Below are 26,697 nucleotides of genomic sequence, written 5' to 3'. Positions count from 1 at the left end.
ATTTTCCTAATTGTTATAAACATTTAAAAAATTAATTTTTATCGTTCCTTGCGCCTCACGCCCAAACGCTATGTACGATTTTTTTCAAATTTGGTTGGTAATATCTTTTTGTAACGTACAATCGACTGATCAATCATTCGCGAGAGCACGTTCATTTTCGTAATTGTTATAAACATTTAAAAAATTAATTTTTATTGTTTTTTGCGCTTTCCGTCTAAACGCAATGTTTGATTTCCTCTAAACTTGGCTGGAAATATCTTTCTGTAACGTACAATTTACTAATCGATCATTCGCAAGAGGACGTGCATTTTCCTAAATGTCGGCGTTTGGCTGCTGCCTTTGGCTGCTAGTTTCAGCTACATATTTCTTTTTAATCTTAATGATAATTTCGTATTTTAGATGAATCAGTTTCGTGCCTTTTAGCAAACGAATGAAATAAAGATTTTGCCTTTACGGTTGCTCGTTTTCTTGATAATTCTTACGACATTGAATCTAATCGGATAGTGTAGTCGATCGATTTCTATCAGTTCTACTACCAAGAAAAGCAGCTACTCAATTTATTTTTCTAAAATAATTTTTTACAAAAAGAAACATTTTCTTGATAATTTTTCAAATACTTTCGTCATTTAGAAAAACTAATATTATATATTCACAAAAAGAATTTATTCTTTTAAAAAATGTTATAAAATTAAATAACATTCAAATTAACAAGTCGAATTTTTGTTTATATTCTCAATCGAAATATTACTAGAATATAGTTTGAATAAATTGAATTCTTATAACAGATTTACGGAATATATTGAACTAAGATATTTGAAAGAAGTTTAACGTTTGCTCGAATCCGTGGTGTAATTTATAGCGCGTATAATTCTGCATGCGCGATCTCCTTTATGGAACAAACTTAAAATCCACGGCAAGAGCGATAAGAAACCACTCGATGATTGTCGCGCGCGGCTGATTAACGCGGGAGGCAACACCGTCTCTGACCTGGATTTCGTTTCTTCCAACGCGCGATTAACGGGCAGACGCGTTACGTTGCGCCGCGCCGCGCGCTCGCTTTCTAAGCGTCGTCCGCTGGATTTCACGGCGCGAAGGAGATTGAAAACCCGCGAGTGGCGAACGCGATTTTTCCGCAACTCGCGTAACACCGTGGCGAACATCGTGCGATAAGGATCTCGCTGAAAATCACCTCTCGATCTCTTTTACACCGCTAATTTTTTTTCCGGATAAAACCCGGGCGTATATACAAAAATTAATCGAGCGAATTTTGCACAATGCGTGAAACTAAAAAGCGGTATTTGGAATTCCAGGCGAAAATTTCCAGGCGTGAGGATCCGAAGCGCGTTCGCGAACGCTGCGGAACACGGTTCCTTCTGAACGGGCGAGCCTGTGGTCCTCGCCGGCAATCGCCGCTCTTACACGCGTATCGGAACGACGCCGGAGTATAAAAACGATGTCAGCGGCAAGGAGGCCGAGGAGGGACCCGTGTTCGACGAGCTATTTGACCCCGAGAGGTTACGCGTTGCGTATATAACGATTGCCAGCGCACACACGGGAATACAGATGCACACGCGTACACGTACACGCGTACATACACCCATCGAATTCTGGATCCTTCCGCGCTTAAGTGCGTACACGTGCAAGAACTGCCGACGCGAACCACGTGCGTACGAAAGAATGTCTGCGATTATGCCGGCCCGATGTTGTCCCGGGGACAGACCTTCCGGATCCGATTCGGTTGCGCCCGCAATGTTGCCAAATTCAGTACAGGTAAATGTGAAGTAAACTTTAATCTTAGTCTCTAAAAAGAAAATTTATGTTTAATTATTCTGTAAAACCTGCATTTAAAATTTGAGTCTTTTTCTCGATTTTTTACTTTTTTCTTTAGGCATTTTTAAATTTTAACAAATATTTTTGGGATTTTTATGATATTTAATGGCTATTTTTCTGTTTCTACAATTAAAAGGAAAAGATGAACTCTGAACTAGTACAATTGAATAGCGTCTGATTGATCACGTCACCAATTGGCTAATTTAATATAACATTTTCAAATTAGATCTAATGGAAAAACTATAAGCTCACTGAACGGCTAAATAGCATTTGAAAGTTATTTGTTGATCCAAAGGTAGAAGCCAATTACTTTGATGGCTATGGTCAATTGGGACATGAGCGACCGAGACACTCCCGTGCAGCTAATTCAGTTTTAAAAAGTTCTTTCGAAAATGAATCTTTTGAAAATCCTTAAAAAATTTGCTAAATATATTTTGCTCCCTATTTTATCCCTAATCTACTTTTTAAAACTCCTAAAAAATCTCCTAAATATTTTTTCTCTATTTTTTTTACCTTTAACCGAAATACAATACCCTTAAATCTTCTTCCCTTTTCCTTTGCGCGCTTCAGATTAATAATTAAACACTTATGGCATTAATTTTTTAAATATTATAAATATTTTTGTAAATATTGCAAACATTACATATAAAATTGTGCATTATTATAGTATAGTGATATTAAAACAGATTGTTATTGCTAAAATATATTTTTTATTTCATGTGTATATATTTCCTGGTTATTCTGGAATAAAAAATCTTTGTTGCATTTATTAAACATAAAATAAGGATAGAATGACAAAAAAACTACGTTAACATTTCTGGATGGTTTCCAGCAATGTGCAATTGTACATACACGGATGATATTGTATAATACGGTGCATCATCCAGTGCTTTTCATCTGTAACACAACTCGACACACTTGTACACAGTTAATAAAATGTTTATATTAATTCAACATACTGTACATTTTAATTTATTTAAAAAAATATTCTTTTGCTTTTAAGTTATGTTACATTTTTTGTTTTAATGTTTTTTACATATTATTTGCGCTATACTATCCAACATGTTCCTTGTGATACGTGGAAAAATGTGTTAAATATACACGTAATTTTTTACTCTTGCAAAAATAACATATAAATACACATTACATTTGTACGAAATCTCTATCATAATTAATATATCACACAGAATTATTACAAAATTATAAGTCGTAAGAGATTGTGGACGAAAATAAAATCAGAAACTTAAATATAAATGACGTAACAAGACTCAACGAGGCGTGAGTGGCTTGAAAAAAAACGTGAAAAAAGAAATAATTTTGTCCCTGGATACATCTGTTCTCGTATATGCTGCAAGCGTGCTCTCATCCTACTTTTCGACCATCCATTTCTCGATAGCCTCGCAGTACTTAGCGTGCTGTCACGTCACGGGCATAAATCTCGCGGCCGATTTATTACGCGCGGCATAACACGCATGGCGGCTTGATATTCTTCGTTTCGAGCGAAAGAGTGAAAGAGAGCGCGGCGTTCCGGGAAACAATGTTTTTCATCGGCTCGTTATGCGCGTCGTGACAAAATGGTGCTAAGCGCCCTAAAAAAAAATTACTCAATTACAATTTTCCGACGCTTTTAGTACGTTAATAAAAACGAATGTTTACGTACATGTGTTAGTTTCTTTAAAAAGTTGTACTAGGAAAAGTGAATAATTGTATATATTAATATTTAATTAGTTTCGATTTATATAAGTGTTTCGAGTAATTGTCTTAATAAACTTGATTTCGTACTAACAACCGCAATGATAGCTTTATTTTGTTTTTTTTTTATTATATCAAAGTATAAACTATGTTCTTTTTATTTTACTGTGTTACAATAGTCTCTTTTTTCTCTGTCGCAGAAATAAAATCTTAAAATTGAAAACCTGAAACATGCAATTGATCGATGTACAATTCTCCTAGTATTTATGTTTTAGACGTAACACGAAAAAAAGAGGCTTATTGCTTCGTCGACCTTGATCGTCTACACGTGACGCTATTAAAAGTCGATAGAAGTTCTCGCGACCTTGATTGTCACGCACGCATCAGATTAGCAGGAGCCAGCGAACGCTTAGCTTAATTTAATCGCCGAGATAATGCCTGTCAAAACGTGGAAATGGATGTTTTGTTCGCTTTTTTTAATGCGCCGCAATTTACCGCAAATTTATTGTCATTTTATATAGTTGTTTTTTTACCTATTCTTTATTTCTTAATTGTGCGTTAAAATAGCTCGCGTCCATAATGACGCCGCTAAAGATTTATGAAAAATATTTTCTAAAAATTGCATATGTACGTGTATTCTTTTGCATTTATATATATATATATATATATATATATATATATGCATGTATAATTTTTGCAACAGAGAGAAAAAGACTATGCAATAAAAATTAAAGTAAAATAAAAAGAATAGAATACTCTAGTATAATAAAACAGAACATAAAATAAAATTGTCATTATAACCATTGTGGTTGTTAGAGAAGTCAAATTTATTAAGACAATTACTCGAAACAATTAAATTAAAAAAAAATATTGTTTATAAATATTAAAATATAAATATTAAATTATAGTATAATTTGATCCAAACGAAAAGTATCAGTAGTATTTTATACATATTTGTCATTGTCGCAGGAATTTGTAGGTTTAAGAAAAAAAATTTTGCTCCAGACATGCAAAACGAAAACACACGTGCCACCTTTCGCGGCCTTCCGTAAAAATTTACGAATCGCCTCTCCAGCTATTTCAACGCGATTTAGGACCTCTATAAATTAACCGAGCCTGAAAATAATCATCCTGTTCCTCCCGAAGACTGTACCCCTACATCAAAAATAAATCTGCCTCGTCGCAATGGATGACGAAATGGTACCGCACGTGACACCTGTAATCCACCAAAGTGTCGCAAATTTTTGAAATCGGTCGGGAAAAGATTTCCACTTTGACTTACGAACGAATATTGCGAAGCATCAGCCAAGCTAAATTTACTCACACTGAAAAAAAATTTACTAAATTGAAAGAAATGTTTTTTCAAATAGTACCATGCAGAAGTTTTGTAAAAAATAAATAATATTTATTTCTAATAAGATAATATTTTCTAATTTAGAAAATGTATTATGCATTTTGTATACATTAAAAAAAAGTATTATACATTTTCTGAATTATAGAAAATATTATCTTACTTGAAATAAATATTATTTATTTTTTACAAAACTTCTGGTACTATTTGAAAAAATATTTATTTCAATTTAGTAAATTTTTTTTATAAGTGCAAATACCATTTAATTTCTTCATCTAGCGTAGAAGAGAGGACTTTCAAAATTAAACTTAATATCAACGAAATATTTTAAATACGTTATCGCATATCTGAATGTTTTAGCTCGCGCATCCGAATGTTTCAGGATTATCACGTAGCTTATAAAACAACGATACGACTCTTCGATAATCTCGATAATCCACAGTCGGCCGACGAAGAAACCCCTGGAACCGCGGGTTAGTGGTACCGAGCCGCGCGAGAACGAGAGAATATACGCTCGATATATGTACCCAGGTCACGTTCGACGCCGTGACTACCAGCCGGACAGGTTTCGACGTCCCGTTTCGTTCTGGTACCAACTCGCGCTCGCGCAATCGAAAATACACCCGCGGTCCGAGCGAATAAACAAAATATCGAGAGAGAGAGAGAGAGAGAGAGAGAGAGAGAGAGAGAGAGAGAGAGAGAGAGAGAGAGAGAGAGCGAGAAACACGTAACACGTACACCGGTAAGATGCCGCCGGAACACGTTACGGCGAAGAATTACACGACAGACACGTTTCTAGACGCAGGATGCGATTGTGAACCACCTTGAAAGAGCCTCTCGCGAACCACGTTTCATAATAAAGAACAGCGATCGCTGATTTTTAACGCGCCAACTTTTCAAGGCGCACGAGTGGAACCGCGCATGAAACCGCCAGCGTTGTAATTTAACGAACATATGCGTGTTCCCGGAGAATTCGAGCCGATTATGATGAAAAACGCGATTCTACGAACGTGAGAATCCGCTGGATATTTATGCTAGTGGCAAAAGGAAGGACATACAGAGTCATATGGGAAATTCTTCCGGTGGACTTTGGTCATCTTTTGTAATTTTGTAGTTTACGTGACGCTGAAAAATGTCAGTGGGTCAAGACTCTTTAGACATTATAGAAGATGTATTTTAAAAACTATTTCAATATAAATTAGATAAGATAAGTTCAGAAATCATCACGTAAAGGTACTTGTGATTCTCATCAAATCATTTAACAATAAAATATGATTGCATCAATTCTAATGATTGCATATCGCGGTTGCACCAAAAGGATTAGGATTAAGAGATGTAATCTCCTAATCAACAATAATCGATGATATTAGGTGCATCTAGCACTATATTTAAACGATTTAATAATGAATATTTTATATTAAATTTTTGCATCTCACATACATTAAATATAATAAGACACAGCAGTATGAGTACAGATATCTGTGATTTAAACTTTCGTTTTATACAGTAATATTTTACATGTATTTCTATATAGCTGTATATCTTTAATTATAGCACCTACATAGAATTATGATTATTACACAGTTCAACAAAAAATGATATTCATTTTTGGATGCTGAATATGAATCTGGTTTTTAAATTGCTCCATAGCATCACATATTGCAATTATAACATGAAAGTATGTGAAAATAGTCATTTTTCCCACTTTAACTGCAAATTTTTCAAAATTGTAAAATAATTGAGCGATTTGGAAATCGGTTTTGTATTCAGCGTCCAAACAATTACAATAACTAGTCCCATTCTGATGTTTTCGTATCATTAAACTAATAGTTACTGATTAGGAAATTATTAATTAGATTTGAGAAGATAATTATGACGTGCAATCATTAGATTTAGTGCTACTTATGGATGAGTGGCTAAGAAAGATTCGAATTGCCTTTGTATGATAAGTTTTAAAGTGTTTCACTTGTTAAAAGTTGTAAGCATGTGATACTTTTATTTACAATTCTTAAAAAAAAAAATCTTTCAACTTTTATTTAATCTCTGCAGATTAAACTAGGGAGTTTTTGTTCGTTGATACTTTGAAGCAGCATTAAATAAACTACAAAATTATAAAAGAGATACGAGATTCGCCAGAGACAAATTTCTCATGTACATAATTGTGGATAGGGTTCTTCCTTTGAAAATTACTTGAAATTCTTACTTTTCGTTCTACTTTTAAAGGTTTATAAGATAAGAGATAGCTCGTTCCAGTGTTTAAATTTAATTGTGTGTGATACGTGGGAATGTGTTGTGAAAGGAAAAAAAAAATTAAACGGAATATTTGTGCGGAGCAAATGTTCGCTCGCCACGTGCTTTCTTCGCGCTTTCGTTCCTTTGTTCGTGCTGCGTGGCGATGCACGCGAGAAGAAACGCGTATACGTTTAAACTGCGCAGCAAGCTAATCTTGGTGGAAGATAAGAGAAACGAGAATGAGCGGGAGAGGGATTGGTCAGAGAGAGAGAGAGGCAGATATGCTCAGGGAGCACTACGGACAAACAAGGGGAAGGGGGAGGAAAAGGAGGGGGAACGAGCACGTGGCGGGTGTGCCTAGGTCAACTGCACACAATGCCCGAAAGCGAATTGAGCGGAGCATCGGCGAGTGGGGTCGAGAGGAAGACTTGAAACGCTAGTGAAATACGACGAGTAATTTCGGGTTAACTCGCGTTGCTCGCTTGTGCTCGCTGGATCTTCGAATTGCGGTCGTGGTCTTCGTATACTTACCGGATTTTCTGTGGTTGACGTAGGACATGGGCGATGAAAAGTAAAAGGGAGAGCGGCACGCATCAAGTCTTCCTAATCTCAACATACCTTTAGACATTAGTGTTCTGCGCATTTTTTTTTTGCCTTTAAAATGTTAAGAATACCGCGATAAATATAATCTTTATTTTCTTTCCTAAAAACAATTTACAGCTAGGAAACAAAGCCTAGTGCATTGCTGGCCTTAGTTCTTGCATATTTCTTTTGCCAAGATGTCTTGAAAATTTATTCTAAAAAAATGAATAATCTATCTTATGTAACGTGACTATTTTTTCTCTACTAAAAAATTTTTATTTCTTTCCTTATTTTCAACCTAATTCTCGTTTGCATTACAAGGATTTTACAACTATTTAAAAAATATTCGAATTTTTATTTTTATTTTGATGTTTTCCATTTATTTTCATTTATTTATTTTTTGTTATTTTTTCAGCGTTGTTTTAATTAGTTACAAGTTTTTGTAACGCAGTATCAATAATAAAATATATTATTTAAAATGTAAATGTAATATACCTTCAATTTATATCTATTTACATGCATATATTTTTAAAATATCATTTTTCAAGGAATAACACAGTAACAATTTTTAAAACAACCGATACTTGAATTATTCTTCTTTTATTATTGGAATGTCAACTTTGAAATACGAAAGTATTTTTCCTTGAGTTACTTTTATTTCAGTTTTTAATTTTTACATGAAAATAAAAATGAAAAATGCATTCGTCTCCTCTTGTCAACTATAATTAGTTACAACATTTATGTGCAATTTTTAAGAAAATAATTATACAAATTCTTTCTAGAGATATTAAAGTATATGTCAGAGTCAAGTATATGTAAGAGTCACTTAATAATTCTTTTATACTTGTAAAAGAGAAAATTAATGACGGACACGAATGACCTGTCCTATGATGTGCCGTAGGGAGCCAGAAAACAAAGTGCATTAAGTGATAATCATCACAATGTTTCATAATCATGAAATTATAAAAAAAAATTATAGACGTATTATAAAGTCCAAAGATATAATTCCGAAATTATAGTAATTTTGACAAATTCAAAAGCACTTGATGATGAATGTAATAGTAAAGCTGTTTTTTGTTATTAGGAATTAGTATAAAAGGAACGAGGATTAAGTATCGCGATTAAATTATATAACACAGAAAAACAAGTATTCGCCAACAAAGGCAGAAACCGCAGCTTGTACAAGAAAACATCCCGCGCTTATGACGCACGCGCGCGCAAACGCACCCCAAATATCTTCACAGAAGACTCTCGGAATACTCTCGGAGGGTCGTTCGCGGTATTGTGCGCAGCGGAGGACTTTCCAGTTAAAATGTCCAAATAAACAGCGGCTTGAATTAAGCACTGCTGTGCTGCGAGGGAGATGGAGTAGGCGAAGAAAAAGGAAGAGGAACCCGCGCAAAGAGACAAAAGAAAATAAAGAGAGAGAGACGCGGATGGAGGAATCTCCGGATGAGCGAGAAGGCAGAAGAGGGAGGGAGCGGACTAAAGAGTGACACAAGGTGGTTGCGGGAGGAAGAATTTCTTTCGCGTCTCTAAGATAAACTCGTGGCAAAGCATCGTAGGATAATTAATCTTAAAGATTAAGCATATGGATTTGCGAGGTCTGGCAAAAATTTCAAGTTGCCAGAGTTCTTGGCAAACCCTCCTTGTTTGAGTGTATATTTTTCAATCTGGCTTAAATTTTTATTTTGTGATAGGATTCTGTGTGATGTGCGTATGTGTGAGTGACATATTTCTGAATAAAACGATTATCTTAAAATATACATATTTACGTATAAAAATATCTTAATCTAATTCTCTCTCTCTCTCTCTCTCTCTCTCTCTCTCTCTCTCTCTCTCTCTCTCTCTCTCTCTCTCTCTCTCTCTCTCTCTCTCTCTCTCTCTCTCTCTCTCTCTCTCTCTCTCTCTCTCTCTCTCTCTCTCTCTCAAAGAGAATATTAAATATTTACTTAATATAATCAATAATAATTTATTTTTTTATTAAATATTTAATTAATATTATTAAATTTGAGTTTAGTAATATTTAGAAAAGTATATGACCACTTTTTATTACATTGTTAAATATTGAATTATTTTAGTCAGCATTTGGTAGCTATTAAATTCAAAGAGAGCGAGATAGAGAGAGGGATCTCTACACTAAGAAAAAGTTTAATAGCTACCAAATGCTGAGTAAAATAATTCAATATTTAATAATATAACAAAAAGTGGCCGTATACTTTTCTAAATATTACTAAACTTAAATTTAATAATATTAACTAAATATTTAATAAAAAATTAAATTATTATTGGTTATATTTAGTAAATATTTAATTGACATTTATTCACTCAATATTTGGTATTACGAAACTTTTTTTTATAGCGTATAGTCTTTGAATTAATACGCATAACGTGGAGAACAGCAACATCGCCGGTAGAGGAAGGGGACAACGAACTTGCACCGTAATATCGGCGCTCGTCGACATTCTGGGTTAAGCGCCGCGCTGCGTAGAACGCGCCACGTGCGGAGAAATTAGCCGCGAGGCAGGCCGCGCGCCGAAATCCGGGGAGAGCGCTTCCGAAACAAGACTTAACTTTCGGCGATCGTTTCGCATGAGAACAAAACGCCTCCGTGCGAAATCCCTTGCGCGAACGCAAATTTTTTTTCTTCGCTGCAGCACAAAGGAAACTCATCTCGAGACCTTAGATCTACATCGATCGTCATTTTTGTCATCCAAAATTTCTTGAATTCCTCATTACGCGCGCACTGACGATATGATGTTACGGAATAGTTAGTGCTTGTCAATATCTATCATCTAAATAAAGAAATAGCTTTATTTTATCTTTATTTAAACTATTGAAATGTATAGTATTTTCATTTATCTTAAATAAAACAAGTGTTATTTTTTTAAATTATTTAGTGTTATCTAGATAATTTGAAAAAGGTAACATTTCTTTTTATCTAAGATAAAGATAAAAATAATATACATTTCAATAATCTAGATAAAGACAAGATAGTATGAAATAAAGATTTTTTTATTTCTAGTTTCAGATAATTTTATTTGGGTAACGGTAAACACTGTTAATAGTTGGGTCGTAATGTTAATTCTCAGCAATCGCATTAACTCTGAGAAACAGCAAAGATCATAGTATCCATTTTAGGCCGAACTCTGTAACCAATGCTCCCTTTCTCTCTCATTCTTTCTTTCTCTTTCCTTCTCTTTCTTTCCTCTCTTCACTCTCCCCCTCGACGACAAAGAAAATCAAAGTTTACTTTAGATAAAGAACCGCGTGCTTACCGAACAAACGGAGCTCTCGAGTGCTTTGTTTAGAACTGCTGACAAAGTTCCAGATTACATGAAGCTGGCACCGAGAATTGCGATAAGGATACAATTCGAAGGCCGCGGCGGCGATTGTTTATATAAAACAAAAAAACAAAAAAAAACGACGCAAAAAGAAGAAATCATCAACCTCGTCTGATGTCTCATATAAACCAAATATTACATTGTTAATGCGATTAAATTCGTAAAATCGAATTGCAGATGACTTTCGTTAATTTAAGCCATTTTTTTATCATTCCCAAGTCGCTGCTGTCGCTTTAATCAATATTAGTAAATTTAACAAAGAATAATAAAATTAATATTAAAAAATTTAGCTTAAAGTGTATTAAATTAGATCCAAATTTGTGATTTATTATTTATTAGGTGTATACTTTAATATAAACATTACTTATTTTGAAACTAAAGAAATTCAACTACAATAAAATGATAAATGTGACTGATTTTTTAACCATGTGTTAAAATAATTAATTTCGACATGTATAGAAATTAACAATAATGTTATTTAATTCAAGGAATTGATTTAAATTTGATCCTTCAATATTTATTTACAATGTAGCATTTAAATACCACCAAATGACCAATACAATCAGAAAAAAAACTGACGTAACTTATTTACTGTAATTCTTCCAAGAAGCCAGTAGTATTTACGTTAGACAAATAGAACATATTAGATAAGCGTGTGTAAAAATGTACAATTATTTTGAAAATAGATAAAGTTTTCTCTGATCACTCCGATCAGACATTTGTCTGAGAAATATACTCTCTCTCCATTTAAAGTAGTTTATTTATTGAAACACGACGGTGGTCTCGACGCGAGGTCTATACGCGTGCCAAAGAAAGGTTTGATTCGAGGAAGTCGGCAAGGTCACCCGGACCCTTTTGGGTCTCTAAGGTTCTCAAAGCTTCTCAGGAATGCAAGTGATAAAAAAAAAGTGAAAGAAAAAATAAGAATGAAACCGCCAAATATCCTGTTTGGAGCTACTTCCTCGTTCTAGACTCTCTTGACCTGTAACACTCGCATTCTTTGTTCGCCTTCCTTTCATGGGTTCTTTCTATAGAGTTACCGCTTAGTTAAGATCTTGGAGAGAATGTTAACGCATCCGTGAAAGTCGTTTAAAGTTCGTTCGTCGTGGCTTTACTGCTTACTGAAAAGGATCCCGTCGAGTTTCGAGGCTCTCGGCATTGTCAAACGATAACTTCCAGAAAAAGAGAGAGAATTCCATTTGTACCGGCGAAGTAGATCATTACCTGTGTTCACGAATGTATTTATCTGTTCTGTTTTTATTAAAAATTGGCAAAGGCCATCGTAAAAATGTATTATTAGATTTTTTTCGATTTTGTAATTGATAGTCACTACTGATCGTCATACAAATGATAATTGATATTTTTTTCAATTTTCTAGGAAATTTTATAAATTTTTGGGCAATTTTATTCTTTATTCTATTAACCTGTATAGACAACTGTTTTTTTCTTTATGAAACAATTGCTTGTGATTTTTACGTTTTAATTAAAAATCATTATTTTATAAATTACGTATTGTATATTATTGATTTGACAATTTATTAGCTTACGAAATTATTTTGTGTACAGGAAAGTCATCTGCAATATCGACGTACAGCTCTTTATTTTTTACTATATTTTCTTCAAACAAAGTTATAAATAAAATTTTTGAAACGTAAGTACAAACTGAAAAGAAACTATTTCCATCAGATAATATAGTTTTCATAATATCGTTTCGGATTTTAAAATAATCAAGTTTTTGTGTAAGATTAACAAAAATAAATGTCTGAAAAAATGAGTCTCAAAACTGACATAGTAGGCAATATATAATACTATATTTTCCTTTTCTCTTCCAACACAATAAGTCATCTGTGCAAAATATAATACTTACAAGTAAATGTATTTGAGGATTCCTAGATTTTTCTCAATTAACGTAATTTTATTTCACCGTCTCAATACATTTCTCTTTGCTGAATAGTTCATCGATCGATATCGTTGTCCATCTGCAGCAGCCGAGCGCGTTCGAGATGGTATGCCGTCGCAAGGAATTCCGAATCTAATCGAAACAAATTCCCGGCCGTCGTGATGGCTGCTAAAACGACCGACGAATTCGGAATCGAGAGAACAGTGGGCGACGGCTTTCTCGCCATCGCGTACGCATTTAAAAGGCGCATCCGGCCACGTGGAGACCGACTCGACTGGAGAAAACATCATTTCGATGTAAATGCGACCCGACTGCATAATGTTGTCGCCTGTATGTACGCCGACGCAAACCACTCGCTGCCGAAAAATACAAAAGTAGGCTTTCAGTTTTCTTTTCGGTTCACGCGTTTCAAAGGTTCAGATCTTGAAATACTTGGGCGAACCTGTATTTTGTTGTTATTTTTTAAACTCAGGCGAACCCTAATTAACCCTTGAATCGCGGGTACTCCTTGTCCGATCGATTTCTATCTATGGAAGTGACTCGAAATTTTAAAGGTAATTAATTATGCTATATTTTTTTAAAAGAAGTGCGGACATTCATTCTAAAAATTCGAAAGTGTATTTATGAATTTTTTAGAGATTTTTTACATCACTTTAAATAGGTGATCTGACGCGAGATACCAATGGGTCAGTAAAGTTAACCTGATCTTTTTTCAAATTTTATCATAAGAGTTAATATAAATATGCGATTTCTTTACTTACTATCGTTCAATGACTGAAGAAAATACGAATAACTTGCCAAATGCATGTTGGTTTGTGGCATTTTTCGCGCGCTAGAGTTTGTACACATTACACACTGCATTATGCAAAACAGATGATTAGCACTGTTGTTCCGTTCGAATCTATTTGAATAAAACGCATTTTATTTTCTTATTAATGTTTAAGAAATTCTATTCTCTGATATTTTTCATCTGTAAGACCTCTTTTTAATGAAAATTTTTATTTCTTATTTTTAAGATCTTTTAATCCGAACGAGACGATAGTAAATTTGAACAGAACGGTATAGTTAATTGTTCCACGTAAAAGCTGTCTTCACTTCAATAATTCGGTTTCCGGTTCTCCGCGAAATTGCGGCTTTCCTAAGAAAACCGAGTCACAAAGTGGCGGAATCACGAAAACCATCATCTTCGCGCGCGTCATTGCTATTGATCTTGCGCAATATTTAACGAGTCCTCTGGGCTGTCTGCCAATCGCGATCCGACTTAACTTACGAATAAACTGGCGGCGAGGACAAACGATATGAATCACAGACTGGCGTCAAGTGATTGTGCGACCAGAAAATGCCGGAACGTCTAGCCGGAAATCATTAAAAAATATTACAATTGTACAACGTAAATTCAATGTTATAAATCAAGTGCTGAAAAAAATATAAGAGACAGAATGTCTTTATGCAAAACAATAAATTTCACAAAATTTTATCAAACAAAATCATTAACGGAAATAATTTATATTCTATTTATATAACGCAACGATATAAATATTATTTAATTAAAAAATTCACAAAAAGCCTTGCTCACATCACGATGTACAATTTTATGATTTTGTTATCAATATGTTGCTTTTATATTTTCTAATTTTGACATACCGGCACGACGAACTAATTAAATTCATCAGCTGTCCTTTTACTATCTCAATTACTATCAGTGTTTCAACCACTGCCACCTTTGCCGTAACATTAAAATAATATTATAATATAATAAATATAATAAATAATATTATAATATAATAAATATATAATATGCATTTAAATAAAATATTTACGTCACTGGATTATTTTCAGAGAACGCATAATTCGTCCGTTTACAAGATCACGTTGCTCGATTGCTGCCAACTCCGAAGAGCAACAGCACATAATCCATCGGGAAAATCTATCGGGGCATCGGAGGTGGCATAATGCGCTGGCACCGACTTCGCCGTCACGTCTGGCACGAGGACGCCGCGGACCGCGAGAGCGCGGACTCCCTTTGTCCCGCGCGTGCACGCGTGCTCTTTGTTTACGCGCGCATTCCGCAGGTCTGTCGCGCGTGCAGCCACGTCGCGCCGCCGCGTTGCATTCGCCGCTCTCCGCGGCAGCTTATCTGCATCACAAAGCGTCGTCGTCGTCGGCCGCTTTAGTTTGGCCTACATATCCCGGTGCGCGCGTTTACCCCGCCCCGACGGCCGAAGTAATGACACATCGCCGAGATAACAATGTCAGGAACGGCAGATAAGGTGAAATTTCGCCCGGAGCCACTCGCGAGACGATCGCGGCGCGCTCCCGAAGCTGCGTTGCATCGAAACGCACGAGCGGGAGCGAATCGCCGCGATTTAACATCGCGATAAAGTCTGCGCGGACAACGTGTATTGTTGCGAAAAACTAAAATTAAATTTCGGAGTAAATTAGTGAAGAGCAATACGATTTTTCGTTCATGAGATAGAAACACGACAGAAGAAGAAAGTACCATGAATTATTTTATCTTAAGATAATAATTGTTATATTTTTTATGATAACAATGAAACAGAAAAGCATTAATATTTCAATTTCGAATATCATTAGAGATTATCGTAATCCCATTTACGTATACGCAACATTAAAATCTTCCCCGATCGATGCGCGTTCCACATTTGCGCTCCTCCTCGCGATTATTTCGGGCACATAAATTGTATGAAAAATTATAATCATAACGCTTGAACATTTCCGCACGAATCGGTATATATTATTTTTCTATCAGCAAGCGGAGATCTGGCTGGAAAGGAGTGCAGATCTCTCATCGGCGGCCATTGTGTGAAGGGTAAACAGATGAGATCTATTATCCCACGCGTCGTAGCTTAATGGCATATAGAGCCAGCACGCCGCGATAAGCCGGTTAAAATACAAAAATCAAGATAACACTAGAACACGGCACAACTTTTATACGATTGCGTAATTGCAGCTACGCATAAATTGAATACGAACGCTTCGTCAAATATTTGTGTCTACGAGCGTGTAAAAATCGCGCTCGTATAGATACGTAAACATCGCCGCGTAACATCAAAGTACATATCTTTTGATATAAATCGCTTTAACGTCAATAAAAAAAAACTGAAAAAGAAAATGTGAAATAATGTACTGTGATAAATTAACAGATAAATTAAAAATATTTTTATATGTAAAAAAAGAACCAGAGAGGGTTGAATAAATTAATTCTTTTCTTACTAAATTAAATTAAAGTTAATGACTTAGAAACTTAATTTAGTTACGTTTTAACTTTATTATAATATTAACTTTTAACTTTTTAATTAATCTAATTATCACCCAACCTTAGTTTAAATACACACACATATCAAAAAGCTGTTTTTTCCAAGATTATAACTTGGTAATTTAAGAAAAATTATAAGATTTATGCTCTTGAAACTTCCACAGATATTTTCGTCAAGAATGCTAAAAGATTTATGGATTGTCTGTGTCTTGATATAAAATTTAAGGTTTATAAATAGCGTTTGGTAACCAATAAGATACTTGGTTGTGGCAATAAACAGTTTTACTTTTTAATAGCGTAAAATTTTGTTTAATATAAAACTATTAATTTTTATTCTTATTAATGAATTAAAATTATGTCGAATAGTGTAATAGAAATACAAAATATACATGTGTTATAATACATTCATTTATTATATTTAAATATTTATTAATATATGTATTAATAAATATATCATAAATATCATAAATCATAAAATGATTATCAAGTTACGACATAAAAATAATTCCGCATTTTTCTTATCGCGACATAATGTAACTTTGTTAATTAAGAATCGTAATTCTTTCTAAATAATTTCAAACAGTTTTATATCAGAAGGAACCTCTTTCGTGCTATGAAAGCAGCAAAACAGCTTGCCATGTAACTTAAGAAATCATAAATCGCGCCGATTATTTGTGCAACGTAATTTAAACAAAGCGGGCGACGCGACGCCGGGCGCACATTGGCGACGGTCGCCGGGCCGCCGTTAATTGGGCGATAATTCGCGCGAGTGCAATTAGGTGACTAAAACACGAGCGCGCAATACCATAGCTATGGAGAGCCTGCGATCAATTCAAGGACACGCTATAATGAGAGACCGCCGGTGCGGTCGGAATTCGCGATAATCACGCGTTCGCCGCGGGTTAAACGAGCGCTCATTTGTAACTCTATACGGATAAATAGCGACGCGGAATTGCGCGACCTCGCATTTTTCTCCATCGCGGTGTCGGGTCGATCTCTCTTAAAGGAGATCTAGATCCGCGTGGCCGGAGAGCTTGGTACCCTCGGGGGACGACCTTCGCCTGGTGTCATCCATTTTCAGTTCAGGATTTCGCGGAATCCTCGCTCGCGGAATTACGCTTCGATTCGCGGCGACGGCGACACGATTCGCCGTGCGATTCGCATTCAAAATTCGCACCTTGTCCGTCACGTCGAACCGGAGTCACTCGATCTTGCGCGTCCGACGAGGCGTGACGAGGCAATTGACAATTAAACGCGCGCGAATCCAATTTACGAATGCAATTCCGCGACACGCACTGAGAGAAAAGTAGCCGGTATTTGTAAATATTTGAGACTTGTTAATTTAATCGTTTTGTAATTACAAAACGATTAAATTCAATTGAATGTCACAATATAATTGAAGGATTTTTCACAAAGATTGAACAAGATTATTTTTGTCAAAATCTGGATCATGATATCAAATCATTCTTTATCAGATTCACATTATAAAATTTGTGCCAAGGATCAAAGTCTAAAGATTTTTATTTTTTTTTTCCTTTTAAACGTATTCTCAGAATGTTAATTAAAGAGCCTACGACTTTATTCTTATATCTATTATATAATATTATATCCAGATTATTCATACAATTGTCGGTTTGAAGATAAAAAGTGTTTTCTGAAAATTTTTAACTGTATAAGTTTCTTTAGGAAATCTTTCAATTATCCCAGTAGCACAAAACATTGGCGCAATATTAGGAAGTAATATTATATATAAAGGCAACATTCCCAATATTGGTCCAATATCATAAAGTAGACGTTTCACTTCATTTAGCCAATTTTTCTAAGCAGTAATATTGATTCAACATTGGTCGAATCAATTTTTCATATTGGACATTAATTGCATTCTAATTTGAAATCAATATTTTATGAGTAATATTGGCGTTACGTTGGGCCAATATACTCCCAATATAACCAATGTATTGTGCTATACTAGAGTACAGTTATCAACTCCATCTTTATAATTATTTCTGCTATAATATTAATATTTAATAACATGCAATGTGTGTTACACTGATAAAAACAATTGCACATTTATAATTTAAATATAATTAATATTGAAAAAAACGATTACAAATTATAGCCTCTAATTGTAGTAACTAAAGATAAAGCTCTTAATCATAATTTATTGTAACATTCAATCACAGTTACAAATCATGGTGTCAAATGTCTCTCCCTTAGTGCGTCCGTACACACAATTCGCGCTGTATGCGCGAGTGCACACCGGCGTGCGTTTCGTGCCACGTGCATAGATTTACGAAGATGCATATTGCATAAATGTGTCCCGGGCGTCCGTAACGCATAAATTCCGCGAAACTGAATATTCAATTCCGCATATGTTACCCATATGCTTTTATATACGCGCACATTCTGCCCGCGACGGCTTTTAGTATGCATCAGTGCGCACTGGCGCGTCCAATCGAATTCCCCGTTAGCACACTTTTGCCTCGGACCTCCCCCCCCCCCCATAAACGCCAAATGGGGTCCGTCATGCGAGCGTTCAGTCTTAACGAATTTGTTAACCCGACCCTCGTATCGAAAGGGTGGAAGGAAAAATTTTACGACAGTTTACATCTGTCCATTTAATATTTTATCATCTGCATAGAAAAAATTTACCAAGAACTCTCAAGATCATGGTAACCGTAGGACAACGTGCTATTTTTCGAAGAATTTTATCATATACTTTAATAAAATTTAGCCATATTTTATATTTTACGAAGAAATTACATATTGAATCGGGGAAAATTATATCAAACCTTTCGAAATGTAACGACTATAATATCATGATTTTAAAGTTTTACATTTTAAGAGGAAACTCTTTATATAGGACATTTTCAATTATATTCAATTCTCTCTTAGACATCTTGTAAATTATTTATATTCCACATGCCAATCTCGGATTGTCGCTTCCGCGAGACGAGCGAAAGGCTTCGTCGTCGTGCCGCCGCGCCGCTCCTCCGCGTCGAGACTCCGGGAATTCTCGGCGATAAAGCGAAATCCGTTCCACATACCGCACGTCGCAGGTCTCTGTGCGTTCTTTCAGGAAAGCGATAACATTTGTGCGGCTCACGATCGCTCGATGGATCGTAGTAACCAACGCGACGTACGCGTAATATCGTCTCACGCGGGAGTGTCAATAATTAATTAAACGCTTTGTTCTTTGATTGCTCTCGATGATAAATATATACATTGTTAAATATTAAAAGATGCAATTTAAAACCAACTCCTTGAGTTAAATTTTATTGTGTTTAACTTACATGTGAAGTTATTATTTTAACGCACATGTGGTTAAAAAAACAATTACACCTAATCAACCGTGATTAAATTGTTTAATTGTGTAAAATAAGCTACGTTCGTATTAACGTATACGTGTAGTAAATAATAAACTAATTTTTAACTTGAATCAAATTTAGTACATTTCTCAAGTTACTCATCGTTAAATTATTCTGCTTTCCGTTATTTTAGTTTGATGATACATTAAGTGGAAACAAAGTAACAGGAATGAAAAGATAACTCAAATTGAACACAACATTCGACATTATGAGTTTAACAATATAATGTAAAAACGTTACAGAGAGGAAAAAATTTTGAGGATGCCATCCTATAAATAAGATGAAGGAAAAAAGGGGGAAAGGATGAATTAAGTTATGGAAAATGTGCAAATATTTATTTTATAGACCCAGCAAACACCAACTAAAAATGATGTAACTATGAGTTATAATTTTCTGTAGTAATAACAATAATTACATTATTGAGTAAAAAATTATAATTAACAGTTATATAACTTTTAACTGGTGTTTGTTGAAAAGCGCACTTTCAGTATTTTTCACGAAAAAAACAAAACAATATTTGCACTTTAAAATTTACGAACGCAAGTGAGACACTCGATGTACAGAATATTCTCGATTGTTCAGATTTCACAATTTTGGTCGTTCAAGTTTCGGTAAGTTTTATTTTTTCGGGATTCTAATTTTAAATCCATTTATTTAACATTGTCGCGTCGAAAAGATGATTTTCCGAGGAAAAGGTTTCAAGTACCTTCTGAAACATCCTGTACAACGATGTGACAAAGATACGCAAAGCAATTTATAGTCTTATCTCGTCGACGTGTTCGAACGCGCACAAACACTCCCGGAGAGACTTCGCCTTCGTCGCCTCGAGCCCCCGATTCACCGCTCGATGAATTATGCGATTTCGCTCTCATTTCACTCGCATAAAACCCACCTGATTAGTAACTAAATGCGATTACGCAAGATAACGAAAGACCTAAGTCCAAATCACTGTTTCCGGATTCTCAGACGCGTTAAAATTCTTATGATAAAATACTTTCGTTATCTTTCCGGTGTTTCGATTTTACCGATTTTACCGCAAAAATAATAGTTAACGATCTGAATGATCAGTAATGAATAGTCAGCGATTAATGTAATATTAACAAAACAGCCGATTTTTTCACTGCTTTTAATTATATTAAAATAAACATATAAACGTGATTTAAATGATTTATGAGGCTGCATTTTTGGGGGGAGATGTCACATCGTAAAATTTACAATGTCTTTACGGTAAGGAATTAGAAAAAGATCAGGATTGCTATACCATTTTGTTTTTAGATACTATTTCTTAAACAAAAGCTAAAAATTAAACTTTGAAAACATAAATATAAATTAGAAATATCTTCTCAAACAACAATTAACAATTTTTACAATAGTGTTTCATTTTGTAATAATCAATGTTTTCACAACATAACTAAAAATGAACGTTTGAAAAATTAGATCCCAAAACTAACAACAGAACTCTTCTTTCTCTTTTCCTTTTCATGATTTATTTGTACAAATTGTGTATGAGGATTTGTATCTTTTACTTCAACGTAAAATATTTTTTGTTGATTATACAAATAAATGTTATTCCACAAAATGCAACATGTAACGCGACTATGTATATAGATTAGATTAGTTTTCAGTAGATTTTATGTAAAATAATGTCTTGAAAGTATGACCTATGGAACTATGTTTTTAATTATCTAAGATCATGTTTTTATCAGTATTAATACGGTACAATGTTCAGAAAAATAAGAAAGTGCGCTTTAGAAAACCTATGTCATTATTGATGCCCTGCTTCTATACCAAAAATATTAAAATTTCTATGACATTATTTTATTATTACGTTTGAATAACTATGCAAAAATTTGAACACTCTTGTTAGAACAAAAGTTATTTAATTTTTTATTTGCTTTTTTATGTAAAATCACGTTTTGTAGTACTTACTTGTAAATTTGATGGGAAAATAGCACAATGAATTGAATACATTTTTTACATATATAGGTACTAATAAAACTCTAATAAATATTGGCGCAAAAGTTTACTTGACTCCACTTACTCGTAAAACTATAAAAATAATTTATTTAAATCTGCCGCAGAAATATGGTGATTTACGCTACATTGGTTATTATAATCCAAATTATTTTTTGCAGTTGATTTTAAAATTCAGATAATCACTTACGATCTAAGTTTTTAATTGTCAATTAGAAAAGAAAAAAGAATAAGAAGCATGCAATTTTTTAACTTTTAGCTAATATCGTATGCTTAAAAATATCTTTAGTAATGTCAATAATAAACAGACGATTCTTTCATTAATTAATTACAGATAAACATATGATAAACATACGATATGATGATAAACACATGATAAATATTTTCGAAAAACGTGAGGCCACGTTTCCTTTCTTTGAATTATCGTCAATCAACTATGATAATTCTCGCAGAGAAACAGCTGATTATTCATTGCCGGTGTTTCGAGTAAAAATTTTGTTTTCCTATGTATAAATAAGTCGACGACTTCAAGTTTCCGAAAAATAACGCTGACATTTCTGACGTACGTAAATTACACTCGTGTTTAATTGCGCAATCCATCATCTTAATAATCGATACCGTCGAGCAGCGATCGAAGGTCAGCCTCGTTCATGAAATATATCAGACGGGCAATAAAATGCTCCGTGCCGACTTAATATTTAAAATCTTCATCTCGTTTACAGGTCCATATTTCACGCAGCCTCCTTTCGCGTGTTCCCTTTTTTTTATTTCATAGCATCTCCCCTCTATAACATATCGATTATTAAAACGCAAAAATAACAAGAGTAACAAGTTCGAATGACGTTACACTTAGTTACACAAAGTTACACGTTACACAAAGTAATATACTAAACGCTATTAAAAAATAAAATTATGTTTTTTGCATTAAAAAAAAAACTAGCTGTCATATCCGAGGGTCTATATCGTACTATTAATTTTATATCACCATTTTATACTTGCAAAGAATAAGAGGTGATATTTAAATCCGATAAATCTGTAAGTTTCGGTGATCTTTTTGTAATAAATTTATACTGCATGCGGAACAAAGGTTTTAATAAGACTCACAGCGTTAAAAATAAAAGATTACAGCATCGATGAATAATGACACCAAAAGTCGTCGTTTTGGCCCAGCGGCATCGTCGTCGTGAGCATTATCTTCCTCTCTCCCGTTCGAATGTAAGCTCGTCAGCCGCTCCGCGAGATTCGCGCGTACGCGTGTACGCAACCACTTATCTCCTACATTCCACCAAAGCCAAGGTAAACAGTAAGAAAAAGAGAGGAGGACATGGGGAGAGGAGCGGAGAAAAGAAAACGTTCGCGCGTCCTCCTCCTCGTCGCCGGCGGTCGTTTCCAACCAGGCGCAGACCAAGGTTTCCCTTCCTTCTCTCCTCTCCGCCGCGCTCTTTTCATAATCCGGTCGATGTATATCGTGCGATGGTGGATTTTAGATGGTTAGAGACCGATTAGATTCGCGAAATCGCTCGACCGAGAACCGCGGCTGCCGCGAATGCACGGGAACGATATCTCTTTTTGAAACTGCGGTGCAGCGTAGCTCGCGTTTTTCTTTTAATTGTCTGGAAGAGCGCACCGACCTATTAATTTTATTTATTTCTTATTTACGGCCTTTATTTTTATGCCTGTTGAATATTGACTGTGGTTTTTTCTTGTTGCTGCGTTGCTGCAAGAGTTTCAATTAATTAACTCATTTATTTTCATTCTTCCATTTTCTCTCAAGATTCTTGCATGCCCATGTGACTTTTATTTCTTTTCTGTTTCATTTCCACCCAAAATCAAACCATATATTTCCAACGGCTTAACTCTTATAAGCACTTGATTTTATTTTTCATGTAATATGTAAATTACAGCCTCTTAGGTGCTGCGTTATCTAAAAATCGAAGCTACAAAAAAAAAACATAATGCAGATTTAGTATAATTTTATTTCACAAATTTTAGGTCTTATCTCCGATAGATCTCTCTATTTAGAAGTCGCCTTAGTGTGCTGCAGCGAAGAACGCAAATTGGCGCAAATGCTGTTCGCTTTTCCCCATTTGCGATAAGCACGCATTCAATAGCTAAACGGACCGAAGTGCGCGCGCGCTCGCAAGCGAGCGAGCACCGATAACGACGGCGATAACGCCCGTCGGTCGTCGATAACGCGGTGATATCTTCCGCGCGCACGCGAGCCGAAGCGGCGACGTCCTCTGAATTTTTATCTCCGGTTTAGAGACCGCGCTGAAAACACAGGACTATGTCGCAGTTTGCTTTTTCCAACGTGCAGCCGTCCAGTTATCATTGTGATCGCGCAATATTGGCATAGTAATTAATAACACACTGTTAAAAGTCAAAATGTCTAATTGTACTAAATTTAAATCACTTTTGATCATTCCTACAGGTCGCCACTGTTTCTACTTATATATGTCGTTAACTTAGTCAATGGAATTAAACGATTTAATTATAAATGTATATTAAATTCGACTCAAATTTGATTTATTATTTATTAGGTATGTGTTATTGTGGCGGCTACTTACTTTGAAACAATTTAACCATAGAATTGATGAGAAAAGGTTGCTTTTTTTAGCTTTTGCGTTGAAATAATTAATGCTTTGAGCGTTAAAAGCATTAAACCTCGAAATTCCAAGTTATTATCGTTATGTCGATGACATTTTATTATCTGCACCGTTGACAAAAATTACCGAAACCGTTAACATGTTTAACAGTTTTCATAACAGACTTCAGTTTACTTTAGAACTTGAAAAGGACCGTTGTCTCAGCTTTCTGGATCTTTTGTTGGGGGTGAAGGACAACAAAACATTATTAAAATAATTTTTGACATACATGAAAAATACTGTTATTTAATTCCAGGAATTAATTTAAGTTTTATTCTCGAACATCGAGCCATCTTGACTCCCACTTCACAATTTTCTAATTTAATGTCAGAGATGCTTCTCCCTGTCTCTGCCTTTTTCTCTCCCCTGCCTTCCCACTTTCATCGACAATAATTCACAAGTTATTCGCACATATCGTCGCACTATACGTTCGTGAATGCGGCATTTCGCCGTGCATTCCACGCTCGGCGGAATTTATGCCTTATCGATTCATCCGCGGCCATGAATGCGCTTCCTACGATCATCTCACTTTCCCTCATGTGATCGACGACGCGACGGCCGGATTTAAAGAGCTCGCGGGGCTTTGTGTTTCGAGTGTCCTTCCGTTCTAAGAATAACCGGTGAAAAAATTATTAACGGGCCGAGCGGAGTCACAGGCGTAATCAAGGCCGTAATCTTAGGCGCGATAATCGCGCGATCGTGTCGCGCGCACGTGCGTTCTTTTTACACCGGGGATTTCAAAAGCTGCGAATAATTCTCGTGTGGGATACGACATTCCTCGTGTGTGACATTTTAATCCTAATAAACGTGACTCCCGTACTCTCCGCCGTTTTTCCTCCTAAGTGGACTCATTGCCTCCTAAGCAAGGCTAAGAAGTGATATTTCTTCATACTCCATAGTTGTGAAAATCTTCACTTTTTCCTTGTCAGATTCGTGTAGGAAATGTATCGTTGCCCTGGAAGTGAAAGTTTTATGTCGCTATAAAATATATCGTTTGCGTGTTTAAAAAAAGTAATTGCGTAAAGATAATTAAAAATGTAAACTTAACCTTTATTAATGAATGGACTCTTATATTAATGGAATTATGTGAAAATAAAATAAATTTTTTAAATAACTCTTCACATTTACCTACAATTAATAGCAACGTACAATAATAATAGAGCCAATAAAGGCAGCCGTTTTAACAAGAAATGTTATAGCAAAATTTTGTCATTATTAAAAAAAATTGTATTCCTAATATATACATATACATTCCCTAATATTGATTAACTAGCGAATGACTATTGATCTATTATATTCTTTTTATAAAATATGTAATATTATATTTGCTAAATTATATTTGTTTTACATTTAATGGCAGAATATTAGGACCGTTAATTATTACATAATCAAACTGAAGCGATCATTGAGCGCTTTGATATCCTCGCTTCATTATTAATTCGAAGCGTTCCTTTAACGAAGGAAAATAAAGCTTTGATTAATGTCCGTTAAAAAGAGATTCTCAGAACGAGAGGTCGTTCTCATAACCAGAGTTACTTTTAAAACCGCTCGCCCGATTTTAATTAGTACCAAGAACTTTCCCAATTGAGCCAATTAGTCAATTGCGATAATTAACGCGGTCAGAAGGGGAGATCAAGCCGATGTTGGAATTCAGTTTCCCCTCTCCTTCGTTCCCTTCAATGACTCTATCGTCTTCTATGAGAAACGCCATAAATCTTATAATCGAGAAGACGGGTCTCTCCTGCCCTCGGAAATATAATAAAAAAAAATAGAATCGATCGCTGCAATCGAAGTGCATTAGATGATTAAAGAGCATCTCGCAGTTACGTAGAAAATTACGGAGGAATAGCGAAAACTTGCGTTATCATTATAGAACTATTATTATTACAGAACCATATCTCAGGAGGATTGAGAAAGAAGGATACACAACTTGTTTGCGTTTAATGTATTGAAATTTTATTTTCGTCGTATTTCATTCAAAAATAAAATTATTCGTAAAAAAAGATTTCTTCGTTCTCTGTGTCGGTAGACAATATATAACATATATATATCTATATATATGTGTATATATATAATATTATTACATTTTATAATAGCAATATTTACTCTCATGTATAATGTTATACGTAACTCTCTACGGCGCGCGCGTGTGTGAGTGTGTATGTGTGTGTTCTTATATATATAATATATATCTCTCTTTCTTTCTCACGGGCGTCGTTAACCACCGCACAACACCTCGCCACGCAATTACTATACTCTAATGGGGGGTTTTTCTCGCTCTTACTGACTAAATCACATGTGGTTTCCATTTACTTTCATACATATCGCCGCCGCTCTTCTCGCCGCCCGGCCAGCGCTCCCGAAGAATGTCATCCGCGCGATTTATTATACAACTCGGAGGAAAAGAAGGCACGCCGCGGGGGCGTGTGAATAACGCCTGATGTATATGTGTGTGTGTGTGTATGTATACTCGCGAGTCCGCTTCCGTATTCTCTTGTTCCT

The 26,697-nt window shown here is 35.0% G+C and overlaps 1 protein-coding gene and 1 long non-coding RNA gene across 2 annotated transcripts; one reads left to right on the top strand and one right to left on the bottom strand.

Annotated features, from left to right (window-relative positions):
• Positions 1-1,538: 1,538 nt before the first annotated feature.
• On the top strand, positions 1,539-16,078 carry LOC118646626. Its single transcript, XM_036289938.1, has 2 exons — positions 1,539-1,770; positions 14,771-16,078. Exons 1-2 carry the CDS (start codon positions 1,564-1,566, stop codon positions 14,882-14,884), a joined length of 321 nt encoding a protein of 106 aa, XP_036145831.1. The 5' UTR covers positions 1,539-1,563; the 3' UTR covers positions 14,885-16,078.
• A 1,653-nt stretch (positions 16,079-17,731) lies between these two features.
• LOC118646455 lies at positions 17,732-26,232 on the bottom strand. Its single transcript, XR_004964030.1, has 2 exons — positions 22,655-26,232; positions 17,732-22,335 (listed from the first exon to the last, which is right to left on the bottom strand). It is a non-coding gene; the product is annotated as an uncharacterized LOC118646455 (long non-coding RNA).
• Between the last annotated feature and the right edge of the window lie 465 nt (positions 26,233-26,697).

Source organism: Monomorium pharaonis, chromosome 7 (assembly GCF_013373865.1).
Source record: "Monomorium pharaonis isolate MP-MQ-018 chromosome 7, ASM1337386v2, whole genome shotgun sequence".
Taxonomy (NCBI): Eukaryota; Metazoa; Arthropoda; class Insecta; order Hymenoptera; family Formicidae; genus Monomorium; species Monomorium pharaonis.
This window is presented reverse-complemented; position numbering and strand designations above follow the sequence as displayed.

Bases quoted from the DNA above. Each gene is read 5' to 3' on its own strand.
- LOC118646626 (XM_036289938.1), top strand. From the start codon at position 1,564: ATGCACACGCGTACACGTACACGCGTACATACACCCATCGAATTCTGG. The intron at 1,771-14,770 runs GTAAATGTGAAG...GATTATTTTCAG, and splicing joins TGTTGCCAAATTCAGTACAG to AGAACGCATAATTCGTCCGT.